Source organism: Rutidosis leptorrhynchoides, unplaced genomic scaffold (assembly GCF_046630445.1).
Source record: "Rutidosis leptorrhynchoides isolate AG116_Rl617_1_P2 unplaced genomic scaffold, CSIRO_AGI_Rlap_v1 contig141, whole genome shotgun sequence".
Lineage (NCBI taxonomy): Eukaryota > Viridiplantae > Streptophyta > Magnoliopsida > Asterales > Asteraceae > Rutidosis > Rutidosis leptorrhynchoides.
In genome coordinates this window covers 57,195-84,102 of record NW_027266394.1, presented here as the reverse complement: position 1 = coordinate 84,102, position 26,908 = coordinate 57,195, and the positions used below count along the sequence as shown (strand labels likewise).

The following is a 26,908-nucleotide window of genomic DNA, read 5'->3' as shown; positions in this document are numbered from 1 at the left end:
CGGATAAAATGACTGGAGGAGGGTCATTGTCAGTTGCTCTCCGTACGCCAAGTTATGGATCTCTGCAACAATTACACAATAACATTGTCATCAACAGCAACATTGGTCTTGCCAAGTCACCATTTCTTTCGAAAAGACCGTCTTCAAAGATGCTGATTCCAAATCCAAGGGACAAAGAGAAAGGTCTCCCAATCTTCTGTTGCAGGCTTTTAGGCCGCGCCAGGATTTCTATGCTGCTTTTGTTTCTTCTTGCATTCGTGATCTTTACCTTGGGCTCACTCCTTGTCACCAAAGGTCAGTTGTCTTGGCTATTTGTTTGTTGGTATTTTAAGATGATAGCCTTATTGCTTGATTGTGCTTGCCAGAAAGTACCATTTGAAATATTCAACCAGAAATCAAAGTTCAGACACCTTCTATTAGACTTGGATTTAGTAATAAAATACCACTAAGTTTTACTGGATGAGGATAACCGGCTTATCGTTCTTTTACAGAGCAGGAAAGAAGTGCAATCCTGCCTCCCTTGGACCAATCTTCGTTGATACAAATAGCTATGAATCTGTCGGACCATCCATGCAAATATTTTGCATTTCCTCCTCCTCCTCCACCAGAGAATAGACGACCTGGGCCTCGACGTAAGTTCTGTTTTTGTCAAACTCATTGATCACTTTTATACTTGCTCTGATATGTGATATTGTGGTTTAATGTTACTAAAAGGAATATTTACCCTCAAGATCGTTGTGATTGAATAATTGTCCATCTCTTTAACATGGCCTCTAAATGTAATACTTATTAATTTTGTTTTTGTTCACTTGTTTATCAGCATGTCCAGTATGTTACATCTCTCCAGAGCAGGCTATAGCTTCTATGCCAGCCTTCCCGTCAGAATCTTCCGTGCTTCGTCAGTTGACCTATGCGTATGATGAAAATCCACAGAGAAATGAGCCGCATGCAGGTTCTGATTTTGGTGGGTATCCTACTTTGAAACAAAGGAGTGATTCTTATGATATAAAGGAGTCCATGACAGTCCATTGTGGGTAGGTTCAACTGAACCCATTCCCTGTAGTATTTCCCTTATTACTTTTTTCTTTTTTTAGCACCATTGTAGAACCAACTTTTTTTTTTCCTGGTCAATTACTTGTTTGCATATATCTCATTTGATAGATTTGTCAATGGAAGTAAACCTGGTAATCAAACTGGATTTGATATTGATGACGCCGACTTGTTGGAGTTGGAGCAGCCCCGTGACATTATTGTTGCATCTGCCATATTCGGTACATTCCCTTGGCATCAGACATAATATGGAGATTTTCTTTTTATTTATTTTTTTCCAAATTTCTTTTCAGCTTATACCTTTTTCTTTTCAGGTAACTATGACTTAATACAACAACCCGAGAACATCAGTGAAATAGCCAAGAAAAATGTTCATTTCTATATGTTTATTGATGAAACGACAGAAGCGTATTTGAAGAATTCTAGTGTCTTGGATGACACCAAGAGAGTTGGTTTGTGGAGAATTATTGTGGTCCGGAATGTCCCATACAATGATCCAAGACGGAATGGAAAGGTCAGTTAGCTTTTGTTTGGGTTATTTGCTAATTTCCTGGGTTTACATATTTGTACCTTGGATGTTAAAGGTCAGATTCTCTTGAAATTGTAATTGTCAATGTTATTTATCCAGCATGTATATGTGGCAGATCCCAAAGCTTCTATTGCATAGGATCTTCCCTAACATTAGATATTCGATTTGGATTGATGGAAAGCTCAAGCTTGTTGTGGATCCATATCAAATTCTTGAGAGGTACATCTCATTTTCTTTTTATGTTAGCATGCTTTAGGTTTCCTAAAGCTAAATCGGTACAAAGGTTGTACTTTTATTGACTGCCTGTTTCATAATTCTACTTTAGTCGGTCATCATTCAAGATTAATATTCATCATGTGGTAAACTAAATCATGCATCTCTTTAGGTTCTTGTGGCGGGAAAATGCTAATTTCGCCATCTCCAGACACTATAAACGCTTTAGTATGTTTGATGAAGCTATAGCTAATAAAGCTGCTGGGAAGTACGACAACTCTTCAATCGATGCACAGATTGATTTTTACATAAATGAGGGCTTAACACCATATTCTGAGGCTAAGCTTCCAATAACAAGCGGTAGGTGAATGATTGTGTATGTGTGATATATCTCTATCTAATTATAAAATTTTCATTGGCTGATTACAAGGTCTTAAATTCTGTTTTTGCAGATGTCCCTGAAGGTTGTGTCCTTATAAAAGAACACACTCCCATCACCAATCTGTTTACCTGCCTATGGTTCAATGAAGTTGATAGATTCACTTCAAGGGATCAGTTAAGCTTTTCAACAGTCAGGGACAAAATAATGGCAAAAGTTAATTGGAACATCAACATGTTTTTGGATTGTGAAAGGCGTAATTTTGTGATACAGGTACTAAATCAACAAAGAAGCTTTGTAAACTTTTTTACTCCATTGTTTTCTTTTTTCATTTGACGTTCAATATTGATGTTTTACAGGCATACCATAAAGATTTATTGGATCACATGCCAACCCCGGTTGCTCCTCGAACCCGGGAACTGCCACCAGCTTTGACCGTTTTGAGGAATTCAGGGAAGAGGGGTAGTTTAAGACATCGTAGAGAGAGGAGGAGATCTAGGCGTCACCGTAAGGTTTCTGCTGGTAGCAACGACAACAACAGCATTTAATTTTAAACGGTAATAAACATACATACACCATTTAAAAAGATTAGTTAGAAGTTAGGATTACTGAAATTGACAAAAAGAGGAACTTCAAATCAAAGCAAAATTTTGTATTCTTTTTTGTTTTTAATTCGTTGAACACTATTCTTTCATTTGTAAATTCTTTAGATCACACAGGTTCATGCGAGCTTCTGTAATTTTGCCTTGTACCTGCATCCATCCTTTTTTTTTTTTCCCTTCTGTTTCCTTGAGATTCACGTTATCCTTGAATCAATATATCAAATGTCAATAACTTGTTGTGAAGCGGGCTCCTGTAGTTTTCCTCGTGCCTGCGGCCACCATATGTTTTTTGTTTCCGACACAATGCTTCACTGGAAAATCCCAACAGACATCATTGAATCCAGTCTGGATGTTTGAATTTATGCTTTGGTTGGATCAGAGTGACATATATTATTGTAGTATTCTGCCTTTAATTGTAATTTACTACAAGTGTTCACTGTGTTTCTTTTATCAGCAGACATGAGTAGTTGCTCGCCATACAGAATTTACTATCAAAAGAAAGCTAAGACAACAACAGCTGTAAGATAGGGTTCCTTTTTTTTTTTTTTTTTTTTTATTTTATAATAAGATAGGATTTCATTGATGGCTACCATCCTACTTGTATTTATTTATATTTGACAAATCATTGGTAAAATGGAGTGGGAAATTATACTCCCTCGGTCCCTAATCACTCGTTACTAAGACAATTATATAGAAAAAATGGCAACTAATTAGGGACACTGAGTTAGTATCAATTTTGATTTTTCTGATTTGAAACCTGACTGGCGGTAGTTTTTGCAAAACATCCTTAATTAAGTTTGATTGTAAGAAACGAATGGATCGTTCTAATTTGAATTCGAGAGCTTAACGACTAAACTAATATAATCGTCATAATTAGACAAGCAAGATTCTGACTTTGGATTAAAAATTGACTGTAATCAATCTACTATGGCTCTTAACTTAAAACCTATTAGGATTTTCAGTACAAGTCGGGTTTTTCTAGAAAGTGGCCCATGGCGCTGCCAATTAGCGTTCAGAATTGGAAGTTTGCAATGTTTTGTACACGCCCGTGATTGGCTGATGGCTGCCCGAAAGAATTGAAACAGAGACTGGAAGACCAGTCAATGATAGTACTACTGTAAGAATTACAGATAGCCAATAAGATAATAAATATTTTATTTTTATTTACTTCATGTGATAATGAGCCGTCAAACCTTTTTAAATACTAGTAAGAGTTTTTCATATAGTTGCCTGGCACTGGCAGACTAGCGAGCTAGCAATCAGCAGAAAGAGATATCATACTCATGGTCATGGGAGCCAATCTCTTAGCTCCATCTTCAAGCTCCTCCAAAACCAAATCAAAATCAATGGTATTGTTAATTAATGGTTTCTAAATCAATCACCACTCATCATTAATGCAAATCCGTTACAAGCTCAATAAAGTTTGGATCTTTATCTCTATCTGTTAGAATGGATTTCGGGTTTTTGTTCAACTGTTAAAAATTAGGGTTTTATGTGGGCTTTCAGTTAAAGATTGAATTTTGAATCTGGAAATCAAGAATTGTTTTTGATAAGATGAGCTCAGATTCATCGTCAGGGTTTATTCTTATATGCATTCTCCATTCATCAATAGCTTTGACTTGTGGGATTTCAATGATGTTCTACACAAAGGAGATCTCAATCTTTGTCCATGGAATCGAAACAGGAACGAAACTTCAAGGCTCAACAGCTCATGATCAGCTATTGATCAAAACATCAGATTCATTCTCTGGGTTGTTACTGTTTTGTATTGGTTTCCTTTTGTTGATGGTAGCATTTGTGAAGAACAAAGATTTCCAAAGCTTGTTTGCTAAAGGTTGTATGATCCTTCATGTTTCAATGGCTGTGTGGAGGTTTTACTTTCAAAGGAAAGTTGAAGATCTTGCTCATGATTGGCCTAGACAGATTGTTGGAGATATTTTATTGGCACTCTCTTGGGTTTTCTTCCTTGTTTACTCATGGAGAGAGAAGTATGACTGAAAAAGCTCATTCTGCAAAATGCTCCATTTAAATTCATCTTGTCGAGATTATCTAGCACCGGCTTCACACGTATTGAAGATGAAAATGGGATCTAAAGTTCGGATTGTTTAAGCTGAAGCCATTGTTTTTTTTTTTTTTTGGTCAGAATTCACGTACAAATTGTTCGTAAAGTTTCAATTGGTTCATCAATTTTAAGTTTCCTCATATGTTTCTCCATTACACCAAAAATCTTATTTCCGAGTTCCGACAGTAACTTTATCTCTACTCGTCATACAATCGCCTATTCGCCATCACTCCTAAGAGTAAAAGTGAAAGTAGTCTTATACTCCTTCCATCTCTTATTAATTCTTTTTTATTATGCAAATTAATTCGGGATGGAAGTAGTACTTTGACAAAAAAAATCTTTTCTTTTTTACATCAGAAAATAAATTAAAAAGATCTGTGTATAAACTCATTTGAAGTTAATTTGAGATAATTTTCTTTTTTTTTTACAAAGTTAAAATCCAATTTGATGAGAATTTAGCAATGAGCTTAAAAAAAAGGGTGAGATTATAGCAATGAAGCCCAACTGTTAGCCAGTCAGTCCAGGAAAAGGTAACAGATGTTTATAGGCCCGGCCCATTTCGGGCCGTAGAACTTTAATGACGGCGCTACAAAAATACATGTACATAATTGGACGACAAACCGTGTTGACCCGAATGTAAGTCTACCCGACCCGACCTGACCTGACCTGACTTCTGGAAGCTAAGCCTGAGAGCTCCTCGACCAGTCAAGGAAGTTTCTAGTTCTTGTACAATCGAATCCCTAATTGCATCTGCATAGGACCAAAAGATCAAAGGTGAGTTCTTTTCCGACTACTAATATTTATGATTATAAATAAAAAAAAATCGATTTTTCTTCAGTTGATTGAGTAATATGAATAGAGCAGAAAAGGAGTTGATTCTGTTAATGGATGTCTTTCAATTCGTGAATATGCTTTGGCCTTAATCGTTATTAGATGGTTTCAGAATGGTTAGGGTACACACACCCACCAAGTGTTCGTGATAATTACCATAGGTTCTGGACACGATATGAACTGAGTGGTTCGTTCCGTCTCGAGCTCTGATTCTCATAGGGCCTGCTTTTAGTATATTTCTTAACGATTTGAGTGTGGACTTATATTGTCTTGAATCAATGGTGATCAGTGCCAGTGAATAGTTTTTCATGAGTTAACTGCTTGCTTATCGTTCCTACTCTGTTGTTGTTCTTGCCTTTATTCTTTCTTTTGTCTAATGGAATCTCACATACTGCAATTGTAATCTTGACTTTATTTTATATGCAAGACCGATTCATTGCAGTAGTTTTGGTTTTACTTTGTTGATTGTTTGTTTAAGAGTTGTGTTACTGACATTAGTTAGTATTCTCTAAATAGGTCCCTCATCCCTGACCTTATCCCTGAAACAACTAACAAGGATGGCATAATTTTCGACCCTGGTCTACTGTCCTGAATTTTATCTGTAAATTGTACTCGTGGCTTAAACAGTTAGACGTAGATGGCCAGAGAGGTTATCTAAAATTTATTTGCCCAGGAAGCAAACTTACTCCCGAAGATATTTCTCTAGGGTTCACTATTGCCTTAATACATGTCCTGCCAATGATCATGATTTTGGTTCTAGAGGCCAACGCTTGCAAATTACAGTATGTTTATATTTCTTTCTGATTCAATACTCTTCTATTTTCAGCTATCTAAATTCTAGCATACTTGTGAGACAAGTGGAAATGGGTGGGAATGCTTCTTCTCCAATAGCTTCATCAGGATCTGAGCAAAGTCATGCATCACCGACGACCACAAGTGTAGAAATGGGCGGGAATGCTTCTTCTGCTGGAGCTTCGTCCCTGTCGGAGCAAACCCATGACTCGCCGACAATAACGCCAGCTCCTGAGTCGAAGCCGAAGAAAAAGATTTGCTGTGCGTGCCCTGAGACTAAAAAGCTTAGAGATGAGTGCATCGTGGAGCATGGTGAAGAAGCTTGTGCAAAGTGGATCGAGGCTCATCGTATATGCCTTCGTGCTGAGGGCTTTAACGTTTAAAGATATAATCGGTAGAATTGAGTTGTTTAAGTGTGACCATTTTTTGAACATAGATTGGTATACTTGGCAATATTAAGATCAAATAATAACCTAAGAATTGATGTATACTTTTGTCTGGCATCTGCGGGTACAAAACTCATTGATTTTTACCTCTTCTTGCATATTTATGATTAATCGAGATTTATACTTGATCTTCCACTTGTATTTTTCTTTTCATCTCGAGCATATGATTCATGTTAGTTGTGAGAAAACTTTGCTGAACCTTTTCATATTTATACACGCAAGGATTCATTACTCTTATCATGAGAAAAACAGAGAAGCCTGAGTTCAGAGAGATGTATACTAAGTAAATTTTCATTTCATCACACATGACTAGAGGACATAAACATGGCCATCAAACATGGAATTACAGGAACATAACACTAGAGTCTTCACTCTCACATCAAAGATGAAGAGCTTACAAGACACAGATTATTGATCACAACATGTAATAATATTAAGAGTAAACATAAGTCCCCTCTCAGACAACATCAAGATTTGAGGGGCTTCCATATCATCATATATGTTTAATGTCCGCAGGTGCAGTTAGTGCAAGTGCAGTTGGCGCCGCAGCTGCACTTTGGGTCGTTCTCAGTGACCGGAGCTTCCATCATCACAACACTGGTGATCATGTATAGTTACAGAAGAGAAAAGTTAGTATTGGATTAATTTCCCTCCCAACATTTCAAGGTACTTCATAAGAATATATAGATAATTAATGTAAGATGAAACTAGTGCTAGCTCGAAATATTGAGTATATATATATACCTCTTCTGAGTGTCGACAAAGCCAGCTGAGTTGCTGCTTCCCTTCTTCCTGCAATCATATATGATCAACCCATGATATTCTACTTAATACACTAATTAATCATATGCATGCATTATGTTATTTATAATACAATGAAAAGTTTGGAAGATTACTGAAACTTACACACACTGGCTCTTGTCACCACAGTCACAGTTTCCGCAAGTGTCCGACATGGTTGAATTGGTTGATTGTTTGGTTAATGGAAAAGAAAACTTGTTGGTTGTGTTTGCTTTGTGTGTAAATGTATGTTTTCAAGCCATGCACAATGGCTCTGCTATTTATAGAAGGAAGGAGATATGAGCAAGTTGTTCTTGTAACGAAGAGATATGAGATAGATATTGGACTATGTGGGGTCTAATGAATTAATACGCCTCCCGAGGAAGACTCCAAAGGAATCTTTATTTTTGATAATAATGCCTTATGGAGGAAATTTAAAGATTTTGCTTTGGCACCATATCTATTTATATATCATCCTCTCATGTCTACTTCAATATTTATGATCCATAACTTCCTCTCTTTTTCATAACATTTTTTAAGACTTTGATATATTTATTTCTCTCTCTCCCCTATTAGTGAAAGAGATTCTCTCGATCAAAATTGTCCTTTAGAAAATCATATAATATTGTCTTCCTACAAAATGCTTCTAGGTCTAGCAAACTGTTTATTGGTTTATACATGGCTATAACATTATTTGAGACGAAGAGTTTGCAGAACGGGACACTCTCTTCCATTAGGAAAATGTATAATCCTGGATGAGATTCAGTAGTCTTGGTCTATTATTATAAGGACTGGTTTTTGTGTTATGTTGTTTGCATTTCTAACTATAACAAGTGAATTACCCACATAAAGTTCGGGATTAATGATATTTTCATAAACGTATTGAATTTTATGTGAAGAAAAGTATGAGAACCTATATGAAAAATTTCCAACTATGAGGTACTTCAATGCTTGCTATTTTGATGGTGTGGACACGTCAGTTTATATGCTGACTAAGTGTATCGTGTGGCTGTCACGTATGCATGTGCTGAAGGCGAACGGAGGTCCAGACGTATATGATTAAGAGTATAAGGATCTTTGTGTAATTGTCATAAATATTTTGTACTGTATTAGACTGAATATATATGAACACTCATGAATAAATTTTATGAAAGTTGGGTGTCCACATGCGAGTAGAGGATACTCGCTAGGAAGTGCCTCAAATCCGTCCCGCTTTCATATATGATACGATATCCTACTCTTAGTAGTAATAGATTGTCATCGGATCGATGATACTTAAGACATGTTATATTATCATTGGATGTTAGACCTAGAGCCCCCGCTACAAACGAAGTGACATATGTTGACAATTCAAAAACGTTGGCATAATTATCAAATAGTATAAGTATAGATACGAAAGGAATATGGCTACATCTTTTTGTATTGTTTTGATAATTTTTGAAGTGTATAGTTACTCAACCTGTTGTTGATGTCAAGCAAGCATAAAATCTCACGCACGTATATTATTTATAATTACACTAGCCACAAAAATCAAAATATCATATATTTTGAGACGGATGCAGTATTAGTGGCCGTATTATGAATGATGAGTATGTATAAGGGCATCTCTACACTTAAATATCGTCCATCCACATGTTAGCTAAGCTTCAAAAGCTACGTAACTGCTTTTCCCATCATCTTTATTCTTCCTTTTTGTTGTCAACTCAGTGTTTCTTTTGATACATTATTATGGCATTTGGCAAATTCGAAAGAGACCAACTTTAGTTTGATGCGGTCGCTAGAATGTGTTAAACAAAAACAATCGAAGACTTGCGAAACGTTAAAGACGATGAAGAATTTTTGTTTTGAATATCCGAAATACGAATTTAAATATCAACAATATTAAAGAGAAAATTTTTATCATCTTAACCGTGAATTCATGGTTAAGGGAACAAATCCCGTCCAACTATATACACCAACAACCGAACCCATGTTTGGCAAATAAAGTATAGCCTTTATATCAACATTATTCTTATATTTTCGGAACTCATGTGCTCGTCTGCCGATCCCTCTTTGAAGATGGCTTCATGGATATTTTTTATGATGAAGGTGTGGTATCCTCCAAGGGATTCATCTCGCACTTTCATATGCTGTCTCAAACGTCGTCATTGAATCCAACTCTCTATTGGTTATAAATGCTCTACGGAGCAACTATGTTTGCTTTTTGTCATATAGGAATCTTGTCTGTAACAACAAACTATTAGTTCCATGTTTTAATTCCTGCATTTTTTAATGTACCCCGAGAAAGGGTAATATCACCTAGCCCTAGCTCATTCCATTGCCAATCTTAGATCGAATGAGGAATGTCGATTATCAATTTTTTTTTATTAAACCTGGCCATATATCTCTATTGGATGGACTTCTCTCCTTTCTTTACTTATCTCCCATTTCCTAACAAAATTTTATCATTGATCAAAGCCCACTTTTTGAATTTTTGGGAACGAGGCCCAATTTAAATAAGGCCAATTTTGGCAGTTTTAGGCTATAGCCTGCCTGACTGGCCCAAATTTCCAATCTCTTCCCTCATTTTATCACACGGCAAGGAAAAAAAACCTAGTATAAACCTGACAATTTCTAAGCTAGCGTACATGACAAATACAATGTTTCTTTGTGGCAGTTATGGAGCTTAATCAAGAATGGTCGAAATTAGAATTTTTTTTTCTCTTAAAATAAAGATGTAAAGAACATATATCCCAATACTCTGAACATTAACTATACTCAAATGGAAAAAAAATAAAATGTAAGAAAGGAACTAACCAAAAAAATTCTCATAATTGTGCATGGCACCACCCAAGTATAAAACCTTCAGTGGCATATGGTCATTGAACAGATTGGGTTACTAGCACAAAAGGAAAAAAATAATTTGGGGAGGAACTTCCTCCATTATCCATGCTAATCATCTATTGACATGCGTACATGGTCAAAATCTCTTCTTTAAATGAATTTTTGAAAACGTATATATGTCAAATTGATGATATGCATACTTAAGTGATGACGTCGTTTTAGGAAGTTACATCGAAGAATTACTCGTATAAAAGGAGCACCTTCTTCTCATTGAAAGTGCATTTTTCTTGTTTTCTCCGAATTAGTTTTCAGAGCTGGTTGATGAGTATATATTCACTGGAGACTTTAAAGTCTCTGACTTCTTAATACTCAAAAAAGTTTCTGTCTTCTTCTTACTTTTTTTTTTGTTTTGAAATTAAAAATTGAAGCTTTCTATTGTTTCTTGCTAAAAAATTAAACATGAAGCGGGAGAAAATGGAGGAGATGGAAATTCCACCCTCAAGCTCTCAAACCAGTAGAGCAAAGAAACAAAAAGAGGTTTTTTTATTTTATTTAATCAAGATTTTTTATTATTCGTGATTTTTTTTTCTTTCCAGTTGACTGATGACTGTGAGTGATTCATTACAGTTAAAAATCCTCTATTTAATTAGTTATCGCGCACACATCTCGAAGCTTTTGCTTAATTTTGTGGTTACTAATTAATGGTTTTATTAAAATACTCATAAATTGTTTTTACAGGTAATTCCTGAGATACCTGATACAGACGAGAATAAGAATGAAGGGAAGGGCATAGATAAGCACGATCTGGCTATCCCGGAAATCGATCTGAATTATCCTCCAGCTGACGTCCCAAATAATTTAGTCTCTTCATCAAATACAAACTCGAGCAATGCCGCTGAGGCTATCATGTACAATGGAACATTGTTGCAAGAACTCGATGATGAGGATATCATGCACAATGATCTATTGTTGGAAGACCTCAATGATGAGGATATGCAGATGTATAACGAAGTGTGGGAAGAACTTGGGGGTAATATCATGCCTATAGGAGAAATATATTTGTCACAATTCGGCGATGATCTTGATAGCAAAATGGATATTCCGCCAGCTGAAGACAATACCGTTTCACGTCCAGATTTTACTCCAAGTAGTATCAAGGAAGAAGACATTCGAAGGAAGTTCAAGCTTTTTAAACAGTATGATGTCGCGGATGACTATTCTGATCATCACTTCTCTAAACAAGTTCCTATGAAGGAGGTAAACTTATAACTATACAATTGTATTTTGCATGTCTTTTTTTTTTTTTTTTTTTTTTTTTGTGTACTCTAATTTGATCATGGAACTAATTTTTTCATGTACCTTTCATCTGACAGCCTCCAAAGCCTTGGGTGAAAGCTGTTCAGGAGGAGTGGAGAATCCTGGAGAAGGATTTGCCTGGTAAAGTAATCTTATATATGATCTTAATTTGCTATATGTTCTTTGAAGGTGTATGGAAATTTTTATTTATAGGATCATTTTACTAAAAATGATTTTGTTTGGTCTATCTGATTATTATATGGACAGATACAATATTCGTTAGGGTTTATGAGTCTAGAATGGATCTATTAAGGGCAGCGATCATAGGAGCTCGGGGTACACCGTACCATGACGGCCTTTTCTTTTTCGATATCTATTTCCCCAATGACTATCCTAATGTACCACCGGTATATTTCCTGTTTTTCAAACTGGTTTGTGAATCATATTATAGTAGAACATATATAGTAGAGGGTGGCCGGAATTAAACACATTCATATCACTATTAAAATTACTATTCATCGCTTTCATCCGTTGGATTCGGCCTAATTTGGCCGAAAACCATTTTCGCCCAAAATAGCCAAAAAATTTGCGAAATTACTTTTTTTATCCTCAGTCTCACGTGTCTGAGAAAATGGGTTTGGGGCAAAAACGTAAAATGCATGCGGAATTATATTTTTGCCCTCTATCATCCTCAGCATTACATTCGTCCGAACGAATCAGAGATTGCCACATGGCAATCTCTCCCTCTCTCCTCCAAAATTAATTCGAAATTTTGAAACCCCGTATCTACAAATTGGAGCTGATTTACGCTATCGATATCTAATACAAAAATGTAGACACGTATTTTTACATTTAAATGAGAGTCGTTTCATATTTTTCCGACTTCGTATGAATATTTTATGAATTTTTGAAAAAATTGAGCGAATTTCTTATTAAAATCAGATTTAACCCTCAACGTTCTCCTAAAGTTTGTCTTCTAATTAGTCGACAACTTTAAAAGCTTAGATTTAAGCCAAACGGTTTGAAATTTGAAAAATCCGACAACGACATGACGTTCATCCCGTCGAAGCAAGTCCGGCCAAATAAAAAAAAAAGGGAATCATGCAACCACCGACGGTGGCACCTCCATTCCCGTAACTTTCTCCTTAAGTGCCGAACAATCCTCAAAATTTATTTTATGCTTAGATCTATGGCAAACGGTTCGATATTCGAAAAATCCGACGACAACGCGATGTTCATCTCGCGGACATTTGTCACGAATATCATGTGTATATAGAGCTACATTTGTAGGAAATTTTTTCGATCACACGTAAATATTATATTCTCTTCCAATAAAATTGTGTACATTTATATTTCTTATTCAATATCATGTATATATAGAGCTATATTTGTAGGAAATTTTTTCGATCTCACGTAAATATTATATTCTCTTCCAATAAAATTGTGTATATTTATATTTCTTATTCAAAATTGCTCGAGCACCTATCATTTTTTTTCGTAAACCCATAATAATATTCAACAAATCCAATCACAACATATTACACACGCTCGCGACGGTTTTTTACCAAAAATTAGGCCATCGATAATAAATTGGCCTTTTAGCATTATAAGCCAATTTGGAGCCGATTTACGCTATCGATATCTAATACAAAAATTTAAATACGCATTTTTACAATCAAATGAGTGCCGTTGAATATTTTATGAATTTTTTTAAAAACTGAGCGAATTTTGAATAAAAACCAGATCTTCCCACAACTTTCTTCTAAAGTTCCGAACGGCCCTAAAGTTCATCTCATCGAGACGACACCGGTCATATAATGAAACCCGGAATCCCGGGACCACCGACAACGGCACTAGCATTCCCACAACTTTCTTCTCAAGTTCCGAACGGTCCTCAAAGTTTGTCTTCTAATTAGGCCACACCTTTAAGCTTAGACTCACGCCAAACGGTTTCAAATTTGAAAAATCCGAGAACGACATGAGGTTCATCTCGTCGAAACAACTCCGGCCATATAAAAAAAAAAGGAATCCGGCAACCACCGACGGCGGCACCTCCAGTCCCACAGCTTTCTCCTTTTAAGTGCTGAATAATCCTCAAAGTTTATTTTACGCTTAGATCTACGGCAAACGGTTCGAAATTTGAAAAATCCGACGACAACGCGATGTTCATCTCGCGGACATTTGTCACGAATATCATCATGTGTATATAGAGCTACATTTGTAGGAAAATTTTTCCATCCCACGTAAATATTATATTCTCTTCCAATAAAATTGTGTACATTTATATTTCTTATTCAAAATTGCTCAAGCACCTATCATTTTTCACGTAAATCCGTAATAATATTCGACGAATCCAATCGCACATATTACACACGTTCGCGAAGATTTTTTACCAAAAATTAGACCATCGATAATAAATTAGACTTTTAGCATCATAAGCCCGCGACTCCGTCGCGGACCTTAACCTAGTATATATATATCTGTTAAACATCAGGAAATATATAACAATATTTGGAAATTTTTATTGTGCCTAGAATGTGTACTATCACTCTGGAGGTCTCCAGATCAATCCGAATCTGTACGTCATTGGGATGGTTTGCCTCAGCCTTCTCAACACATGGGACGGAAATGGTAATGAGAAATGGATCCCAGGAAAGTCGACTATGCTGCAAGTTTTGGTGTCTATTCAAGCACTTATCTTGAATAAAGATCCATACTTTAATGAACCTGCTTTTGAGATGATGAGGGGCTCACGACGTGGAGAATCGCTGTCACGAGCATTCAATGAGCTTGTATTTATCAAATCACTTAAGACAATGTTGTACACAATGAGGAGACCTCCAAAGGTTTCTTTTTTTTTTTTTTTCAAATTCAAGAACATGTAATTCTGCAAACTAGTACGTATTTATGTTATGACTTGCCATCATATTCTAGAATAGGTAATGGAGAAAATGAATATATGTTCGTAACTAAGATCTACTTCCTCGGAGTACTTAGTTTTATTGAACACGGGTAGATCATCTGAATCTTCATGGATTTTCCTTGGATATATCAACCTATGCATATTACATGTATTAGTTAAAAAATGATCTTTCTCATGTAATTTTCTTGCTATATATAATAAGAAATTAATTAGAAAGTTTTGAAAGCGCTATATTTTCTGTAATCTGTCTCAATATTAATGAATGTATCGAATGATTAATCAATTTTGTTTCTTGTTGAATTTGCAGCATTTCGAAGACTTTGTTGTAGGCCACTTCTTTGATCGGGCTCTAGGAATATTGGTGGCCTGTGAAGAGTATATTGGAGGTGCACGCGTGGGTTGTGCTTTCGAGGGAGGAGTTGAAGATGTTGATGCAACCGACAAGACCGATGATGGCGGTAAATTCAGGAATTCCTTGAAGGAAATGATTAAGCATCTGGTCAAAGCCTTTTCAACCATAGGAGCTAAAGATTGTGATGGATTTCTCATTCCTGAGATAATCCATGGTCGAGAGTAAGGGTGCATATGCATGCCAATATTCCTAGAAATATTGGACGACTTCAAATCCTAAAGGTTTCAAAATTTCCTAGGGTATTTAATTATTGCTAATTAATGGAAAGTATGTCATGCTTGGCATGAATTGAGTTTAAGATTTTACAGTTTGTTTTTTTTGTTTTCCGAGAAAAGTGCGATAATTTGACATTTATCCATTTAAGAGTTTTATGAACTTGTTATTTCATGATCTTGAGGTTTACCTAAGTAAGATTCATGAAGTTAAGTAGCAGTTGAATGGAATTTGCTGATTTTCTCAGTTTATTTTCTTATATAAGAATATCTCCAATTAATTCCATAGAGTGCAAGTTTTCACTTAATTAGTAATCCCCATATATATATATAATGACGTCTTTTCCTTTGAAACATCCTTAATGACCCGTGACGTCCCTCTCGCAACTTCCATCCACTACCTCTAACGACGGGAGATCACTCGAGGAGCGTCCGATTTTCTTTTTGTTATCTTCAATAAATATTAGTCTTTATTTAAATCATCGAGATATAATATTACTCACTTAAGTGCAGTGTGCTTATGTTTTATATGAACTAAATAATAGTAGTAATTCAAAAACTAGACATGCTAAAGTCTTAAAAGTAAATCGGCACGCAAGCCTCCCAGATGGTCATATAATAAGTTTTAAATATACAAACTAATCCGTCTAGGAGACGTCCTTTGAATAGATACCCTGAGTCTGATTCTGGTACATAGACTTATTCTTACTGGGGATTTCTAATTGACTTCCAGCTACCTTTACATGAAAAAAAATTGGATTCCACATTTGTGAGATTTATAATCCCGAGATGATTTAGTAGGCTGTTAATTGTAGGTGAGTATTTTTCCATATATATATACTAGTTACTACCCATATTAACATCCGCAAAAATATTATCATGCAATGTACCACATGCATTTTTATTTTGTTTGCCGGATCGCATATTATTTATAAAATCAAAATCATCTTTATTCCGTTTCAATACTAAAAACGGATTTTTCAATCAATCCAACCAATCACAGAGAAAATAATTTGATTAGATTTTCTTATTATTTTTGGAAGCCACGACACTTTATATATATTTTTTGTTTCCTCCCAATATTGTGAATTGTCTATAGCCATTGACTTAAAAAAATAATTGTCTATGGCCATTATACTTTATCTATTTTATCGATCCTTTATTGGTAATGGGTTATTCTGTCGATAAATTAGTTTAGTGTCCTTCGTATTTTCTCTAAAACATTACCTTAACTACTCCCTCACCTCGGGCTTTGGATGGAGATCAGAAGTTGATCGAAATTTCTACTCAATTTATGCACTTTAATTATGCTTAAAATCTGATTTCTTTTCTCAATTTTAATTATAATTTTCATATTTCCTAGTAATTAATGTATTATAATTCCTATATTATTTGTATGATTAGCAAAACAAGTTTACATTGGGTTCTTCGATTTTCAAATGGCAGAGTGCTCCGGTGGGGGTGGTGGCTAGTGGTTCCGGAGGAGGTAACGCAGCCTACGGTCGGAAATTGGAGTCAGCAGTGGCTGAAGCTTTCGTGTGGATGCTGAGCAGAGGGGTCTTTAGATTAGTTTAGGAATTTCACTTCCTAACCTGTATTTTTCTTTTTTTATCATGTAATGTGTTCTGAGTTTCGATTTTTGTTAACCACTACACTAGTTCCGTATTTACACTAGATTCTATCTATTGAATCATTGGGGTTTAATTAATAAGTCTAGTAGGAGAGGTTCTAACTCTTGTCTCCCTAGCTTTTGACAATTTGGAGACAGATTTTTTTTCTTTTTGCTAGTTCTAGTTGAATTTTTGTTTTGTATCAGTGTATCTTCTGACAAAGTTGAATTTATAGTGTCGGTAGAGTTCACGAAGATACTGCTGAAGGGAAACAAATTGTAGTATACAATATGTCATGCCAGTAGAGGTTAGTTAAAATAGAATGTAAATTGATAAATAGCTAATTGATTATGGATTTTTTTATGTTAATTTTGATGATGGATTACTTAATTAATAAAAATTCATTTGAGTGTAAACAAATTAATAAAAATTAATTAATAAAAATTTTATGTTAATAGAATGTAAACAGATACTGCTAAAGGGAAACAATATAAATTCAACTTTGGCAAAAGAAAAAAAGGATTGTTTATATTTGTATGGCTTAGTTTCTTTTAACAAGGTTTATGGAATTAAACCTCTTTAACCTGTTTCGTGAAAAATATACTATGTATTTTATCTAATTGCTATCGTATCCATTCATATTTTTGTCTAACTAGGATGTCACACGAGTATTACATGTTGTGTTGGTTATTTTCGATCAATGATTTCATTAACACATATTAAATGATTCGAAAAATAAGTATGGAAAAAGTTATCGAGTTATTATTTTTTTTAATAAGATCTAACTTTTTTTTCTTTCTTTTTACACAAATGACAGATCCGATGATATATATATTTTTAGAGAAAGTATATAATTTCCAGGTAACGTTTTACCTGTAATATTTTTTCAGTATCTTACATATTTTCGTGAGTCTAATAAAAATTTACGTTTTCAAAAATTAGTCAAAAATAACCTTCCGTCATTAACTTTGTATATATGACGCCTAATGACGCCTAGTCAATTAATGAATCAATATATTTGTGACACTTGTCATCTGACTCATCAAAAACTTTGATACGTCATCAAAAAATCTACATTTTCTTGACAAAAATTGGTGTCGTGACAAAAAAGTGTGACGTGTCAATGATACGTGTCACAATTATATTAGTCCGTTAGCTGATTAGGCATGAGTAGGCGCCATAGAGCGTCACATAAATACCACGTAGGCGAATTTAACTGCGGAAGATTCCTTTTGACTAAATTTTAAAACGTGAAATTTTCTTAGACTAACGAAAATACGTGAAATACTGAAAAAATATTACCGGTAAAACGTGAGATACGAAAATATACATTCCCCCCGTATTCCTTTTAATATGATCAAGTACTTGTAGAGTCGTCTATTTAACTTGCATTTTGGACTAAACCAGAAGAGCATCCGTAGAAGATGATGCAGAGGATTATATCCCACGGTCGTTACAACTTCTTGAGTGGTATAATCGTAATTGACCAAAAATAACATACTAGTAAAAGTAAGTACTACTAGACTAGTATACTACTATAGAAGTGTATAAGCTTTCGTCTCCGACTGGTGTGTCTTTTCTTCTTCTCCTTCTCAAACAAGGCTGGAACGTATACTACTAGGAGTCTCGATCGAACTATTCCAAAAGTCTCAGTCTTTTTCGGGTTTTTATGATTTTTTCGCTTAATAAATTCAAAAGCTTTCTCTCATTTTCTTTCAATCCAAACATGAAACGTGGGTATTTCCACGACAAGGAAATTCCGTCTTCCGAAAACGCAAACAAACAAACAGAGGTATGTTTATATTTGTATATTTATATTTGTGAAAGCTACTACTACTTTTTTATGATGTTGATTGTGATTTTTGGTTTTTTAACAAAGTGAAGGCTTTAAGTCTGTAATATGAGTTTAAGTGTTTAACAGTATTGTTGATTGTTTGTTGCAGTTTATTTAAAAGCAATAGCTTTGGTTTGTGGTTACTTTATAATTACTCGTGAGACCCACATTCGTTTGTGACTGTTGAAATGATTTATTTTTACAGCTTACTCATGAAATAATTGATCTTGACGACTATAAAGGGTCGAATGATGTTGCTAAGAAAATCAACAAGAAGGATAAAGGAAAGGGAATTGTGCTTCACTCTGATGGTTTTGGTTATAATCAACCACCCAAGGTATGTTTTTGACAAGGGAATCATAGATTTATCGGACTTTTGGAAGCTTATTTGTTTGTCAAAGTAACTAGTTTTATATAATGTTGATTTTGTCTGTAACATCAGTTTGTTTCAAGGAGAACAGTATTGTTGATTTATGCTTTGTGGTTTTTATTTGATGGATATACCCACATTTGTGACTGTTTGAAATGATTTATTTTGCAGCTTATTCCTGAAATAATTGATGAAATGATTCATTTTGCAGCTTATTCCTGAAATAATTGATCTTGACGACTATAAAGGTTCGAACGATGTTGGAGAGAAATTCAACAGAAAGAATATAGGAAAGGGAACCATGCTTCACTCTGATGGTTTTGGTTGTTATCAACCACCCAAGGTATGATTTTGACATGGACATTATCGATTTACTGTGGTGCATTTGGACTTTTGCAAGCTTAATTTTTTTTTTTACATTCAGGAAAATGTGCAGGGATCTTTTCCCAATCAATTGCCTCATCATGCAGACATGAAAATGAGAGGACTCGCTTCTTCCTTCCCTGATAATCTGTTTTATAAGAATTCTAGTTCAGGAAATGGGAATGTATATTCTGACAAGTGGGTTGAGGATTCCATGGATATTGATATGGATGATCATGCCATGCTGCAAGCATGTCTTGAAAGTATGAATGTTCCGGCTGGAGTAGAGGCAAATATTCCATGGTATCAAGATATTTCTCAAAGTAGAGTGGAGACAGTTAAGTACATGACTTTCTTTCCCGCCTCTGAAACTTTTTTCATTCAAAGTTCACTTCTTTTTTAACTCCAGTTATGTTTTTTGGCAGGAATCTTTTCCCAAACATTTGGCTGATCATCAGACAGATATTGAAATGAACCACTTCAACCCTTTTAAGAGTTCTGTCCCAGATAAGTCCCATACAGATATGGATATGGAGCAAATGGCAATAATGCAAGCCATTCTTGAAAGTATGAATGTTCCCGCTGGAGTAGAGGCAGATGTTCCATGTTTTCCAGATATAGGGGGAAACCGAAATCGAAATAGTAAGAAACAACTTGCATCAGTAGTTGGGAATAGTTCTCTGAATCATTTATCTTCCCATCAGTCGTCAGAATCTTCTCGATCATTCCGAAGTAAAAAGAAAGTGGTTGATTTGGGTGGTTCTGCTAGTGATTATAGATCCAAAAACGTATCGGATCAAATTTTGGCTTCTCATAGAGCTGTAAAATCTAACTGGGGCCATGAGTATATTCCCATGGGTTCTGATAATGCATATAACTCTTCTCAAGACGAGATTATGGTTTCGGCTGAGGATAATAATACTAATCAAGATAGTATTAAGGAAGATGATATTAAGAGAAAGTTCAAACAGTTCGATACTGTTGAAGACCATTCTGATCATCACTACTCAAGCTACGCTAAAGCTTCTTCAACCAAGCAGGTAACTAACTTACATTAGTATGTTGATGCATTTCATGGCTTGATATGGTTCAATAATTTGAAAATGAAAATGCAGCTAATTTATTTATTTTCATCTGATTTAGAAGTCAACTTCACGTTACATTTACATACTCTTTTCTTCTTCTTTTTTCACTTTTTGCCTAACTAGTTTTAAAACGGGTAAACGTGACAGCAACCAAAGAAATGGGCGAAAGCTATTCAGGATGAGTGGAGAATCCTGGAGAAGGATTTGCCAGGTAATTTATATATGATTTCTGCTATTATTCTTTTGAGGAGAAAACTTTATTTAGAGACTCTTTTCAAAATTTATGGGCAGATACAATATTTGTTAGGGTTTACGAGTCCAGGATGGATATTTTAAGGGCTGCAATCATAGGAGCTGAGGGTACACCATACCATGATGGTCTCTTCTTCTTTGATGTCTTTTTCCCCAATGACTATCCTAATGTACCACCGGTATGTCTCTTGTTTCTGTAAGTGCATTTTCAATCATATGATCTGTTGAATATTATGGAATTACGATTTGGAAATTTTCTTGTGCCTAGAATGTCTACTATCATTCTGGGGGTCTTCGTATCAATCCAAATTTGTATAACAAAGGGAAAGTCTGCCTAAGTCTTCTCAACACCTGGAGTGGTGGAACAAACGAGAGGTGGATCCCTGGCAAGTCGACTATTCTGCAAGTTTTGGTCTCTATCCAAGGATTAGTCTTGAATAAAGATCCATACTTTAATGAGCCTGGCTATGCGGGTATGTGGAATACAGCACATGGAAAATCGCAGTCACACGAATACACTAAGAATGCATTTATCTTGTCTCTGAGGACAATGTTGTACACAATGAACAGACCTCCAAAGGTTAGTCTTACATTTTTCATTTTTCCAAATTTCAAGTTCATGAAAACTACATATTTACGTAATGACGTGCCATCATAATTCTAAACAACTAGGGAAAGGCTTAGAAAAAGGAAAGAAATATTTCAAAGATATAGTGCTTCGACTTAGATTTACTGAACATGGATTTCTCTATCCAATTTTTCATCTATTCTGTAACAGAAGGATCTAACTTTAAGTAAATATGTCGCCTGTCTCAGTATATGTCCCGAGTGATTAAAACCGTCTCCTTTGGAAGCTAAATTGATTTTGTTTTATGTTTCTGTTGGATGGCAGCATTTTGAAGACTTGGTCGTGGGCCATTTCTGTGATCGTGCTCATGTTATTTTGGAGGCTTGTAAAGCGTACATTGGAGGTGCTCCTGTGGGCTGTGTTGTCAAGAGAGGAGTTCAGGATGTTGCTGCAGCTGACAGTCCCTTCAGGAATTCCTTGGAAGGCATGGTTAACCAGCTTGTAAAAGCATTTTCGGGAATCGGAGCAAAAGACTGCGACAAGTTTCTTATTCCAGGGAGAAAATCCTCGGTCAAGACTTTTAAGGATGCCACATTGCCACTCCTTTAAAGCCCTTTAAAGCCTTGGCCGACTTCTATTCCTAAGCCTCCCATTTCTAAATATTATGGCAATGGGTGGTCTTAAGTCTTAAATTACAGTTTTTCATTTTGGCAGGAAGTATCTTTTCCTTTTGGAAAAGTTGGACTATACAGTTAATAGTTTTCTGCTTTAGTTTAACTTGTCTCTTCCTGGTTTATCTAGAAAATAGTTATATGGAATTTTGCTGAAAGTTTCAGGTTGTTTTCTTAGGATTGTGTTATACCATGCTTATTGCTTACTCTTAACAATCTCATATATATATATATATATGTATATATATTAATATTGTTTAATTGTGATTAAAACTGTTGCAAAATTTATTTTGGGAACATGTTCTAAAAGTGAAAGAAATTTTCTAGTAATTTATACTACCTCCGTCTCTAAATACATGCTCTCTTCGAATAGAGGCATGCATGTATTTAGCGACGGATGGAAGAAGACTATAACTAAAAAGGCTGCCTTTTTACTTCGACGTTTGATTTGGTATTTGTTTGATGAAATCATAATTCATCATCAAAGAGCATAAACTTTATTCTGCAACAATGGCATGGATCCATGTTCTTGTTGCCTCTCTGTTTCTCTTACCTTTAAACTCTGCAAATCAGGTCTCTTACTCTGATCATTGTGCCTTACCATTTCCTACCTTGTATAGCGTTGACCTTCCCAATTTCCCATTTCCTCGGTACCAGACAGGCTATTATGCTGGGGAAACCATTTTTTTTTACGGAAACTCGTCATCAAGCTCAGACTCGTTCTACTTACATGGATGGAGAGTCTACAAAACCAAACAGGATGGAATTTTCATGGTTCGATTGAATCTGATGTTCCAACCAATCAACCGATACGACCGTGCTGCAAATGTCTCCTATCATTCAGGTCCAGTAAATTTCTGGATGAATGGGGTCTGGTCAGAATCTTCTTGGGAGCTATGTATGATTGGATCATTCTCAGGTAGGACTCGCCAATTTGGTGTTGTTCTTAAGCTCTATGGTATTAGTAATTCGACAAATGCTACTAGTTTGATTACGGGTACTTTAGAGGGCTTGAATAATGATCAGAGTCGACCGATTTCTGTTATAATATTTCCGTTAAAGAATTATGAATACACGCTGCTAGCTCCTGGTGGCTGTTCCAGCTCAAATTCTGGTGATGCTAAAGGTTTATCAATTGTTTCACCAACTAGAAGAAATTTTTGTTCATCACTATCCTTTAGGAAAGTGAATTTCAACTTGAAGTATGCAAGTGACTGCATTTCGACAAAAAATTGCAGTCCTTTTGATGGTATCCTTGGCTATGTTCCTACTGATATGTTCCTGCAGAAAATAGATTGTGTAGAAAATGACAGAAAAATACGTGTAATAATAGGATTTCATAACGGAAGCTGGAATAACAGGTTCTATCCACGTTTGAATTTCAACACTTCTTTGGTTGGAGAAGGGATTTGGGATGAGAAGAACAATCAGCTCTGTGTTTCTGCATGCAAGTTGTTGGGAATTACAGGATCTTTAGCTAATACTCATGTTGGAGAGTGCTCAACAAGACTAAGTTTGAAATTCCCTGCAATTTGGTCAATCAGAGATTCTAGTAGAGTTTCTGGGCAAATTTGGAGTGATAAAGCGACTAATGATACAGGCTACTTTGAAAAAATTCTGTTTCAGAGTTCTGATGAGCGCCTGTTTGCTGCTCGAGATATTAAGTATGAGTACTCTGTGATTGACAAAGTCAAGAATCTGTGCACGAAAAAGAATCCTGATGTGAAAAATAGATATCCTAATGGGGATTCTTCTGATATGAGTTTCGACATGTGGGTAGAGAGTAGTTCTAAGAGATCTTCTTCCTGGGGTTATACCAATCCCTTAACTGTTGGTAATCGAATGTATCAGCGAATGCCAAAAATAGCTGTCTCAGAGTCGGTAAGTCCAAGCAATAGGAATGCAGAGATTCTAGAAAACTGGAATAATAACAGCAGCCCTCTGAATATGAGCTACCAGATTAGTATCACATCTCTAAATTTCGTTAAGCCTGATAATAGACAATCTGATGGTTTGTTTTCTCTACTTAATACATCTTCAAAGTCCAATGGAAAAGTAAGGATATCGGCTGAAGGGATCTATGACCCGAAATCAGGAAGCCTTTGCATGGTAGGATGCAGAAAATATGACTTCAATGGTTCTATGGACTGTGAAATCATTGTAAAGTTTCAGTTTCCTTCATTGCACTCAAATCGAGGTTACATTAATGGAACTATTGAAAGTACGAGGAAGAAATCTGACCGTCTTTACTTCAGAAGCTTGGTAGTGCATTCAGCAGTTTACGACCTGATCGAAGCCACGCGATCAGTTCAAAGAATGGACATGGAGATCGTAATGGTTCTGATATCAAACCACAATGGCCTGCATTTTTGTTGTGTTGCAACTTTTCCATGTTAAAAAACATTCAGAAGCAATTTCTGGAATTTCTCTCGTTATGCTTCTGATTCTTACTTTAGGACATATGATACCTCTGACTCTAAACCTCGAAGCGATGTTCTTGCCAAATCGTCAAAACAACGACGTGCTTCACACCGGGGGATGGCTTGAAGTAAATGAGGTAATTCTCAGAGCAATCACAATGGTACCTTTCTTATTGCAGGCTCGCCTTTTGCAGTTTTGGTCATCTAGGACTGGTGTTGAAGGATCGGATTCCAATGACTCATTGTTTTACGAGAAGTTAACTCTCATCGCTTTATTACCATTTTATGCTATCGGCGCCTTGATGGCCTGGCTTGTTAACTGCCGGAAAAGCAGAAATGATTTGCTGATGTTTTCATCTCCGATTATGGCTTACCATCAGCAATCTCTCTGGATAGACTTGAAATCTTACGGCGGTTTGGTATTAGATTGTTTTCTTCTTCCTCAAATTCTACTGAACATCTTCAGGAATTCGAAACAGGATTCACTTTCTCGTTGGTTCTACATTGGCTACACACTTATCAGGGTGCTGCCACACGTTTATGATCTTTACAGGTCTAGTAGCTACAATCCTGACAGTGATGGATCATATTATTACGCAAAACCTGGTGCAGACTTTTATTCTACTGCTTGGGATATCATTATCCCTATTATGTGTATGCTTTTTGCTGCAATCGTTTACTTGCAACAGTTGTTTGGTGGTTGCTGCATTGTTCCAAGAAAATTCAGACAGTTTGAAGAATATGACAAAGTTCCTGTCACTAATGAAGCAGATGACTAATAGATTTAGCATACTACCAAGGATCATAGAATAAATTTCTTCTTAAGAATCACAAAAGCCAATATTTTTCGTTAGTACTATGTTACTTATGTAGAAGAATCAAAACACATTGTCAATTTCATATATCACAATTTCTTCTTTGCTGGTATAACCCCATTGTATTTTGTTAGAATTGCAATCAGAAACAGAAATTTAGAAAGAAAAACAAATTTTTATTTCAACATCTGAAAGCTAATACAATTATATCAGTAGCTCTGCTAAAACAATTAAAACTAATTACAGATAACAATGAAGCAAAAGATACTTAATTTTTCAAAAAAGATTCAGCTGAGATCAAATTATAGATGTATTTTCCAAATCTAGCATTGAGGGAAGCAGGATTCTCTGCCAATTTCTTCAAAATCTCTTCATAATAGGGGCTGCCAGCTTCCTTTGCAACCTTGAATGCAGTCTGCAATACATAATTTCCATGTTGATCTTTGGCAACCCGACTAAGAATGTTGCTCTCCATAAGTTCTTCAAAAACATAATCTCTTCCATGAGAATTTACGCACTTTTCAACCACGTGGCATCCGACATTCTGCAATGAGAGGCGTGCATAATGACCCTTTAGCCGAGAAAATATCAGTTCGCCATACATAAGGCTATGAAGGTCAATCACATTTTCTGCAGAACGTAATTTCTGTAAGGCTCTTTAGCAAGAAAGAAAGAATGGTTGGCAATCAATTGAAGAAGCTCATCCCTTCGTGGACCTTTTTGACTTTGTTAATAAACCTCTTCAATCAAATACACCCGACTTCATTAATGGCGACATGAAAAAGGTTCTTGATTGCTTCTCTATATAATAAGTCATTCTTTTCATCGCCGAAGTGATCCAAACAACTCAACACTGCATATGATCCGATACGATTTGTCATGGTCATCAATTTGTAAAACTGAGATGACAACGTCAGGATCGATAACTAAATAGAGGCTGCCTTTTTCCTTTATTTTGGGAACATGTTCTAAAAGTGAAAGAAAATTTCTAGTAATTTATAAAACTATAACTAAGAGAGGCTGCCTTTTTCCTCTGACGATTGATTTGGTATTGGTTCAGTTAATATTCCAAGTCTACCTTCATTAATTTATGGTGGCGAAAATTTCCAAGTCTTTATTTGACGTCGACTTTATCATTATTTTTTTCAAGACATTCTCCAGTCTCTTTTTTGGCTTATATACTTTGTCTAACTCCAATCCTGTTAATATTAATTTTTCTATGTATTCTGACAAAGACTGGTAACCAATGAATGATTAATGACGACATGAAAGTCAAACAAAGTTACAAAGCTGTCCTAATATCTAGTTTGATGAAAACCTAATTCATCATCAAAGAGCATGAACTTTATTCTGCAACAATGGCATGGATCCATGTTCTTGTTGCCTCTCTGTTTCTCTTACCTTTAAACTCTGCAAATCAGGTCTCTTACTCTGATCATTGTGGCTTAGCATTTCCTAGATCGACCCTGTATAGCGTTGACCTTCCCAATTTCCCATTTCCTCGGTACCAGAAAGGCTATTATGCTGGGGGAAACATTTTTTTTGACAGAAACTCGTCATCAAGCTCAAA

At 35.6% G+C, this 26,908-nt stretch overlaps 4 protein-coding genes and 1 pseudogene across 4 annotated transcripts; 4 read left to right on the top strand and 1 right to left on the bottom strand.

The window, feature by feature from the left end:
- The first annotated feature begins 8 nt into the window (after positions 1-8).
- LOC139881323 (probable hexosyltransferase MUCI70) lies at positions 9-2,719 on the top strand. The gene is made up of 9 exons (XM_071865818.1): positions 9-294; positions 492-632; positions 821-1,034; positions 1,162-1,271; positions 1,365-1,564; positions 1,695-1,798; positions 1,965-2,152; positions 2,245-2,444; positions 2,531-2,719. The coding sequence occupies exons 1-9, from the start codon at positions 9-11 to the stop codon at positions 2,717-2,719; spliced, it is 1,632 nt and encodes a 543-aa protein (XP_071721919.1).
- A 1,608-nt stretch (positions 2,720-4,327) lies between these two features.
- LOC139881322 (uncharacterized) lies at positions 4,328-4,771 on the top strand. Its single transcript, XM_071865817.1, has one exon. The coding sequence runs from the start codon at positions 4,328-4,330 to the stop codon at positions 4,769-4,771; it is 444 nt and encodes a 147-aa protein (XP_071721918.1).
- Positions 4,772-10,966: 6,195 nt separating this feature from the next.
- On the top strand, positions 10,967-22,041 carry LOC139881321 (uncharacterized). Its single transcript, XM_071865816.1, has 15 exons — positions 10,967-11,044; positions 11,246-11,764; positions 11,881-11,944; positions 12,071-12,210; positions 14,338-14,649; positions 15,034-15,299; positions 18,659-18,752; positions 19,000-19,131; positions 19,376-19,507; positions 19,589-19,864; positions 19,953-20,567; positions 20,760-20,823; positions 20,904-21,043; positions 21,133-21,444; positions 21,757-22,041. Exons 1-15 carry the CDS (start codon positions 10,967-10,969, stop codon positions 22,039-22,041), a joined length of 3,429 nt encoding a protein of 1,142 aa, XP_071721917.1.
- Positions 22,042-22,613: 572 nt separating this feature from the next.
- On the top strand, positions 22,614-25,302 carry LOC139881320 (uncharacterized; annotated as a pseudogene).
- Positions 25,303-25,606: 304 nt separating this feature from the next.
- LOC139881319 (putative pumilio homolog 21) lies at positions 25,607-26,219 on the bottom strand. The gene is made up of 2 exons (XM_071865815.1): positions 26,095-26,219; positions 25,607-25,994 (listed from the first exon to the last, which is right to left on the bottom strand). The coding sequence occupies exons 1-2, from the start codon at positions 26,217-26,219 to the stop codon at positions 25,607-25,609; spliced, it is 513 nt and encodes a 170-aa protein (XP_071721916.1).
- Between the last annotated feature and the right edge of the window lie 689 nt (positions 26,220-26,908).

Bases quoted from the DNA above. Each gene is read 5' to 3' on its own strand.
- LOC139881321 (XM_071865816.1), top strand. From the start codon at position 10,967: ATGAAGCGGGAGAAAATGGAGGAGATGGAAATTCCACCCTCAAGCTCT. The intron at 20,824-20,903 runs GTAATTTATATA...ATTTATGGGCAG, and splicing joins CCTGGAGAAGGATTTGCCAG to ATACAATATTTGTTAGGGTT. The intron at 21,044-21,132 runs GTATGTCTCTTG...TCTTGTGCCTAG, and splicing joins ACTATCCTAATGTACCACCG to AATGTCTACTATCATTCTGG.
- LOC139881322 (XM_071865817.1), top strand. From the start codon at position 4,328: ATGAGCTCAGATTCATCGTCAGGGTTTATTCTTATATGCATTCTCCAT.
- LOC139881323 (XM_071865818.1), top strand. From the start codon at position 9: ATGACTGGAGGAGGGTCATTGTCAGTTGCTCTCCGTACGCCAAGTTAT. The intron at 1,272-1,364 runs GTACATTCCCTT...TTTTCTTTTCAG, and splicing joins TGTTGCATCTGCCATATTCG to GTAACTATGACTTAATACAA. The intron at 2,445-2,530 runs GTACTAAATCAA...GATGTTTTACAG, and splicing joins GGCGTAATTTTGTGATACAG to GCATACCATAAAGATTTATT.
- LOC139881319 (XM_071865815.1), bottom strand. From the start codon at position 26,219: ATGACAAATCGTATCGGATCATATGCAGTGTTGAGTTGTTTGGATCAC. The intron at 25,995-26,094 runs GTGTATTTGATT...TTCTTGCTAAAG, and splicing joins GTCGCCATTAATGAAGTCGG to AGCCTTACAGAAATTACGTT.